We start from the raw sequence: 8,373 nt of genomic DNA on the forward strand, positions 1-8,373 counted from the left end.
GGCTCACCCCCTTTTTTGTTGCCTTTCGCATTTGAATCTTTATATCTTTTCAATTGCAAGTCCAGATTAAATTTCGTTTACATATTCAAGTTACTTATGACGATGGCTCTGAAATAAGATCGTTTTTCAGTACATTTTGATAAATTTTGAAACTTCACCAAGTTCAACTGCCAAAACTTAGAATGGATGGCAAATTCACTAAGTTTCAGAAACTAAAACATAAAATCGTGCAGGAAATCAAACAAGTTTGTGAATCCCTAGGTAATCATGAGGCAGGGCACATCTGGGCAGGTCCATGCCAATGCGAATTTCCACTTTACACATGTGATGTTAGTTCCTCCTCTTCAATTTTTTGGTGCCTTGGCGATCCGTCTGCTTGAACTTGAATTTCCCCTGGCACTGCTGATGTTATCTTAATATCCATTTCCTTGATTTTACCCCATAGCAAGCTATATAGGCCACCAATTAGTAGAATTCCTCCCAAAATACTGTAAAACAAATATTATTTTGATCATAATCACAATCATTCAAGATAATTAGTTAAAATGTTCGAGCTTATAGTTTGCCAGCAATCTTTTGGCAGGCGAGCTCTATTGTCTTTAGTTTTAGGGGTTTGCACACGTTCCCAAAAACATATCACTGTAAATATCATTTCTATCTGTTAATAGACATCTCTCCTCTCGGTTGATCAAAAAAATATTCCCCATTTTTTTCATTCTTTTTTTGCGGGTCCCTCATTTTGTCATTCAATCATGGTGTATGTTGCCTTCATGAATACAAAAAACATGGTGTGTTGAAAGGATTACCTCCCTAGGCGGACAGTTTCTCCGAGGAAAAACGATGAGCAGAAAATCGTGAAAACCAAGGCCAATGGACTCCACATCGCGACAAACACCGGCCCTCTCATCTCTGCACACCACGCCTGTAGGTACATTAACGCACCCGTCCCCAAGAAGGCCTGTAACAATTAAGCGAGTGATGTGTGGGTGAGTCATTCTGCACATCAGCCTCATCAATTTCAACACTTCGATCAAAATAGTTTGAACACGTAGATTAAAATTACTCAACTATTTTTATATATGCACCAAGTGGAATAAAACAAGATAGCAAAGTAACAAACTTACGGAGTAGATGACCGCAAGGAGGCCAATGTCTAGCCCAAGTTTCCATTTGGTGAAGTCCCTCTCAAAAGCCACTGCCACGACGAAGGACTGAAGCGCACCAAACAGGCATTGCAGTGCCGTGGCCATAAGCTTGTTTGGATATTCTTTAAGTAATGGAACCTGCATTCATCACACGTGCGTCAACGTAAGAGCATTATGCAACTAAATAAAGAAGTAATTAAACCCTAATTACATTCATGCAATTTTTTAAATATATTGGTTTGAACCTCGAGGACGATCCAGAGAGACAAGGTTGCACATGCGACGATGAGAAGGAAGGTTCCTTTGATCCACTCGGATCCAGTGCTGACACTGTGCGGCTTGTGAGCGAAGACGGGGTTGCGAGTGAGCGGGCGTATGGAAGGGTCGGCATAGAAGGCGATGATGAGCACTCCGGCGAGGCAAAGCGTGACGCCGGCGAGCTTGGCCAGCCCAGAGCGGCTCCGGAGCTTTACTGACTCCATTCGTAGCAGCAGCGCGAGGAGGAAGGTGGCGACGGGAATGGAGTTTGTCGCGGCTGACCCCACAGTCGCCGAGGTCCGCTTCAGGCTCATGTTGTACACGTTCAAGGTGAAGGTGTTCCTGCGATGCGTGCATCAAGATATAGCAAAAAAAAAATCAAGATTTGTAGTATTAAGTTTAGTCGAAACTGTTAGAGATAGAAACTTATACGATGTAATCTCAACTATTTTTCCTCTAGCTTTCTCTCTCGTAACCCTCTCGATCTCCTTCTCCTGTAACCACCTGTATCCTAGCGATCGGGTGAAACTTGTACGCCACGCAAGGGCTCTTCTTGCTATCGATCAATATAACCCACGCGGCTCTCTACGGAGAGTAGGAACGCTTCCACAAAACCTTACATGGTATACAGAGCCAGCCTCTTCCAATCTATCTAGCCTTCGATCAAAAGTTCATCGCCATGTCTTCTTCAACTCTGGTTGCCCTCAACCTTGGACAACCGCCAAGCGAGAAGTTGGCCAGGGGGAACTATCTCCTTTGGAAGGCTCAAGTTATGCCGGCCCTGCGAGGAGCGCAGGTCACCGGCCTCCTGGACGGCACCGACGCAGCGCCCCCGAAGACGGTGGAGCAGCAGCAGTCGGATAAGAGCACGACCAACGTGCCGAATCCGGTCTACGGACCATGGCTATCCAAGGATCAGCAAGTTCTCAGCTTCCTGCTGAACTCCCTGTCAAAAGAGATACTTGCACAGGTCGTAGGAAAAGAAAGCACCTTCGACCTATGGCCTGCGCTCACAACCCTCTTCGCCTCACAGTCCCAATCTCGGATCACGAATCTGAGAATCGCCATTACCACCACCAAGAAGGGAAACATGCCAAGCACCCTGTTCATGTCCAAGATGAAAAGTCTAGCGGATGAATTGGCGGCTGCTGGTCGACCTGTCTCTGATCCGGAGATGGTTGATTACATCCTCGCCGGCTTAGATCGCGACTACGATCCAGTAGTTGCTGCGGTTGGTGCTATCAAAAATACAATCTCTGTTGATGATCTCTTTGCACAGATTGCTGCCTTCGATCAAAGGATGGAGATGCTTGGAGATACTCCTGCAGGTGGCTTCAACTCATCTGCAAACACGGCCTACAGAGGGCGCAGCCAGGCTCGGGGCAAAGGCCCTCGCGGCCGAGGAAACAGGGGGCGGGGGCGTGGAGATCGCCCCCCTTCTTCTCCTGGACGTAGCGGTGGCGGCAACTATCAGCAGCGTCCACGACAACAACAGCAGCACCAACAAGATCGTGACTACCCGGAGTGCCAGATATGCTACAAGCATCATCCTGGTGGCGCTAGGGCATGCTGGCATCGGTATGACGATGATCATCATGATGAAAAGGAGGCCAACGCCATCACCAACTCCTATGGAATCAATACCAATTGGTTTGCAGATTCTGGTGCCACCGAACACATCACCGGGGAACTTGACAAGCTGACGATGCGGGAGAAATATCACGGAGGTGATCAAGTGCACACGGCGAGTGGTTCTGGTATGGATATTACTCATATTGGAAACTCAATTGTTAGAACCCCCTTAAAAGATTTGCATCTAAACTATGTTTTGCATAGTCCCCAAGCATCGAAAAATCTTATCTCAGTTCATCGTTTTTCCCTTGACAATAATGTTCTTATCATATTTTATCCTTACTCTTTTGTGGTTAAGGACTTGGCAACGGGGAGAACCATTCTGAGAGGAAAATGTGAGGGGGGACTCTACCCTCTCATATCATCATCATCATGGAAAAATAAACAAGCATGGAGTGTCATCAAGCCATCTTCTTCAAAGTGGCATAGTCGGTTGGGTCATCCGTCTTCGGTCATTGTTCAACATGTTCTTAGTAGAAATAAACTTCCTTATGAGTCTAGTGCTGAGTCAGTTTGTGATTCGTGTCAACAAGCTAAAAGTCATCAATTACCGTATCCTATTTCTACCAGTGTATCCACTGCTCCATTGCAACTTATATTCTCAGATGTATGGGGGCCAGCCCCTACTTCAGTTGGTAGATTCTCATATTATGTAAGCTTCATTGATGACTATAGTAAATTTACTTGGATTTATCTGTTAAAGAAACGATCCGAAGTTTTCCAAGTGTTCACCAATTTTCAAAATCTTGTTGAACGTCAATTGAACTCCAAAATTCTTGCCATGCAAACCGACTGGGGTGGTGAGTATGAGAAACTCAATTCCTTCTTTCAAAAGATTGGAATTTCTCATCATGTATCTTGTCCTCATGCTCACCAACAGAATGGCTCTGCCGAACGGAAACATCGTCATGTTGTTGAAGTAGGATTGGCACTGCTAGCAAATGCATCTATGCCTCTGAAATTCTGGGATGAAGCCTTTTTGACTGCCACATATCTCATCAATATTCGTCCTAGCAAAGTCATCAAATTTGAAAATCCCATCACACGACTTTTTGGTGTCACTCCAGATTACACATCCCTCCGTATTTTTGGTTGTGCATGTTGGCCAAATCTTCGACCATACAACACACGCAAACTTGCGTTTCGTTCAAAAAGATGTGTCTTTCTAGGCTATAGCCCTATGCACAAAGGAGTCAAATGTCTTGATGTCTCCACGGGTAGAGTCTACATATCTAGAGATGTTGTTTTTGATGAATCAGTTTTTCCATTTGAGTCGCTCCATCCAAACGCCGGTGCTCTTCTCCGTAAAGAAATTCTTCTTCTTCCGGATTTTGATCAAGGGGGCGATAACAATTGTGCTGACCAAGATGATACTCCTGCTAGTTCTGCTCTTGGTAGTTTGCCTGTGCAGGTACCCGAAGAAAACGGTGAAGAAAATGATCAAAATCATCAAAATCCAGCACAAAATGATGTGTTATTTCATGCTAATGGAGGAGCACCAGCTGGCGTGGAACACGAGGATGATACGCATGCGCCTGCCACTCCTGTTCGCCTGTCCTCCTCGGATCACGTGCGGGCATCTTCCTCGGATCAAACGCCTGACAGCGGGATCAAGCGGCCAGCGATAGCGATGGGCGCGCGTGCGCGCATGCAGCAAACTGGCGACGCGGGATTCCACGCGCGGCCAGCGACGGGCGCGCGTGCGCGCATGCAGCCAACTGGCGACGACGGATCCTCTACGGAACCCAGCTCTGTGGCCCAAACAAACTCCAGTTCAGGTGCGGCCACACCAGCAGCTACGGGATCATCTGCATCGACAGATTCTGCACAAGTGGAGGGTTCCCCTGGATCTTCTGCGACAAGTCAGAATGTTCAACCTTCTATTCAGCAGCAACATAATATCACTTCAAGGGTGATGACCAGGTTACAGAAAGGTATTAAAAACCCCAAAGTACGAACTGATGGTACTATACGATACGGTATGTTGTGTATTTCAGGTGAGCCAACAAAATTGAGTGATGCACTTAAAGATCCCAGGTGGAAAGCAGCTATGGATGAAGAGTATGGTGCACTTATAAAGAATAAAACCTGGCATCTAGTACCTAATCATAGAGGTAAAAATGTTATTGATTGCAAATGGGTATATAGAATCAAAAAGAAGGCAGATGGCTCCATTGACAGGTACAAGGCACGTCTAGTTGCTAAAGGTTTTAAACAACGCTATGGCATTGATTATGAAGATACTTTTAGTCCTGTTGTAAAGGCTGCAACTATAAGACTTGTGCTAGCTATTGCAATATCCAGGGGATGGAGCCTGAGACAACTAGATGTACAGAACGCGTTTTTGCATGGTGTTCTGGAAGAGGAGGTCTATATGAAGCAACCACAAGGGTATGAGAATAAGCAAACACCTCACTATGTGTGCAAACTGGACAAAGCTCTCTATGGACTGAAACAAGCGCCAAGAGCATGGTACTCTAAGTTGAGTTCAAAATTGAAGTACCTTGGTTTTATTGCATCCAAAGCTGACATGTCTCTCTTCATTTATAACAAGGCAAATACTGTTATTTTCGTGCTTATATATGTTGATGACATCATAGTTGCAAGTTCTTCACAAAATGCCACTAATGCACTCTTGCATGATTTAAGTTCAGAATTTTCCTTGAAGGATCTTGGTGACTTACACTTCTTCTTAGGCATTGAAGTTGGAAAGATTCAAGATGGTATAGTATTAAAACAAGAAAAATATGCCACTGAACTTTTGGCTCGCATGGGGATGAAGGATTGCAAGCCTTCACCTACGCCATTATCCTCTTCAGAACAACTTTCAGCACATGAAGGGGAGCCACTCAGGGAAGAAGAAAGCACCAAGTACAGGAGTGTTGTTGGAGCTTTACAGTACTTGACTCTGACACGACCAGATATTTTATTTGTTGTTAACAAAGTTTGCCAATATCTGCATGCACCTACCTCCACTCACTGGACAGCTGTCAAGAGAATTGTACGGTACATCAAGCACACCTTAAGTTTGGGAATTCAGTTCAAACGTTCCAATTCTACACTTGTTAGTGCCTTTTCTGATGCTGACTGGGCAGGCTGCAGTGATGACAGGAAATCAACTGGAGGTTTTGCAGTCTTCTTTGGTTCTAATCTTATTTCTTGGAGTGCTAGAAAACAGGCAACTGTGTCAAGATCAAGTACCGAAGCAGAATACAAGTCATTGGCTAATGCTACTGCTGAGATCATTTGGTTGGAATCACTGCTTGAAGAACTAGGAATAAAGCGGCAACGTATCTCATGTCTGTGGTGTGACAATTTGGGTGCCACTTATCTGTCTGCCAACGCTGTCTTTCATGCTAGAACCAAACATATTGAAATAGATTTTCACTTTGTTCGAGAAAGGGTTGCTGAAAAGAAATTGGAGATACGGTTCATTCCTTCCAAAGATCAAGTTGCAGATGGTTTCACCAAAGCATTACCAGTCAAGCCTTTTGAAGAGTTCAAGAACAACCTTAATTTAGGATAGTTGAGATTAAGGGAGGGTGTTAGAGATAGAAACTTATACGATGTAATCTCAACTATTTTTCCTCTAGCTTTCTCTCTCGTAACCCTCTCGATCTCCTTCTCCTGTAACCACCTGTATCCTAGCGATCGGGTGAAACTTGTACGCCACGCAAGGGCTCTTCTTGCTATCGATCAATATAACCCACGCGGCTCTCTACGGAGAGTAGGAACGCTTCCACAAAACCTTACAGAAACTTTGCCTAATGCAACCAAGTTTGCATGTAGGAAGAATTCTTGATATCCCCAAAATATCCAGATAATCAAGCGAGTATCTTGAAATTTCCAAACTCCGGTGGAGTTTTTCTAATCCAGACCTGCCCCGTCGCATTTTTAGAAGAAAAACAAATAGTAGGTTGCCGAGTAGCAAATGCACAAACATATATATGTACCCGAGCAAAAAATATATGTACCCGAGCAAGGCGTATAGGAAGAGCTTGAAGAGCAGCCGGCATGACATTGCTGGCGCCGATGGTGTTGCGGTTGTTGATCGGCTCTGGCGGCAGGTGCAATCGATAAGCGCGACTGGAAGGAGGAGCGCAGTGGCGGTGGCGAGGCGGTAGAAGATAAAGACGTAGGTGTTGACGCCGCTGTCGAAGGCGGCCTTAGAGACCACGAAGAGCCCCGTATAGATGGCCTGGATTGCCACAGCCACCACGTACGGCTTTTTGCTCCGGTCGGCCATTGGTGCCAACGTCGCCGGCGATGTAAATGTAGTAATGCCGGCCGGTACTTTAATGGCTTGCAATGTGTGTATGTGTAGGGTGTGTGTGTGTGTTTCACTTGCGGAAGATCTTTTCCTTCTGTGTTTGGAGTTCAGTGTCCTTATATATATGGATTCACTTGAGCACAGTGTACTACTACTAATCACACTACTAACCAAGCTCATTAGTAAAGGCCAAAGGCCCAAGTTGGTGGCTGCCCGTGAAAAGAGTCGACAGAACCACAGAGGTTGCACACGTACCTAGGGCAGCCCTCTCTTCCTCCTTTCTCGACTGACACCCGATGCGGCGTGACGCTTCATTTTCCTCCTCACTTCTTTTCCCATACCTGGAACACCTCACATGCAATTTGTGGACGCTTGGTGCAATTAAAGGACGATGACGCCTTATTCGGTTGATTCCTGAAGAATCCCTTGCTCTATTTGCAACCGTTAGTAGATTGGTACAGAGGAAATTATCAATGATTATGCTTCTTAATATGCTAGATGAAATTTTCTTCATTTTGTGTATATGCGTGTGCTGTGCGTGTTGGGGGCATTATTGTTAGAGCGTTTCGTAATCTGTAATCAACAAAGTATTCTCAGCTACATTGACTTTGCAACAAAAAATGACATGTTTATGTACATATTTTAAATGAACATAAGGCCCCTCTCTCTGGTCTTGCACAAGGGCCCTGACATGGCAGGGCCGGCCCTGGTTGGAATCATGGCAGGCCGATCTTAATGCTAGAAAGGCATCAATCCCTAGGACATAACTTTGATCAGACAATGCATCACACATACTCGTATTAAACTTTCATGCCACAGCTATGTAAACTACTTCCTCCGTTCCTAAATATAAGTCTTTTTAGAGATTTTAAATGGACTATCATATACGGATGTATATAGACATATTTTAGAGTGCAGATTCACTCATTTTGCTCCGTTGTAGTTACTTGTTGAAATCACTAGAAAGACCTATATTTACGAACGGAGGGAGTATTTGTAAGTAACTAACTGCTCCCTTCGTTTTTAAATATACGTCCTTTTAGAGATTTCAATATGGACTACATATAT

At 44.8% G+C, this 8,373-nt stretch overlaps 1 protein-coding gene across 1 annotated transcript; it reads right to left on the minus strand.

The window, feature by feature from the left end:
• Positions 1 to 316: 316 nt before the first annotated feature.
• Positions 317 to 7,281, minus strand: LOC119280401 (WAT1-related protein At5g64700-like). The gene is made up of 5 exons (XM_037561260.1): positions 7,010 to 7,281; positions 1,391 to 1,745; positions 1,125 to 1,283; positions 807 to 958; positions 317 to 488 (listed from the first exon to the last, which is right to left on the minus strand). Exons 1-5 carry the CDS (start codon positions 7,279 to 7,281, stop codon positions 317 to 319), a joined length of 1,110 nt encoding a protein of 369 aa, XP_037417157.1.
• Between the last annotated feature and the right edge of the window lie 1,092 nt (positions 7,282 to 8,373).

This window comes from Triticum dicoccoides, chromosome 3B (assembly GCF_002162155.2).
Source record: "Triticum dicoccoides isolate Atlit2015 ecotype Zavitan chromosome 3B, WEW_v2.0, whole genome shotgun sequence".
Classification (NCBI taxonomy): Eukaryota; Viridiplantae; Streptophyta; class Magnoliopsida; order Poales; family Poaceae; genus Triticum; species Triticum dicoccoides.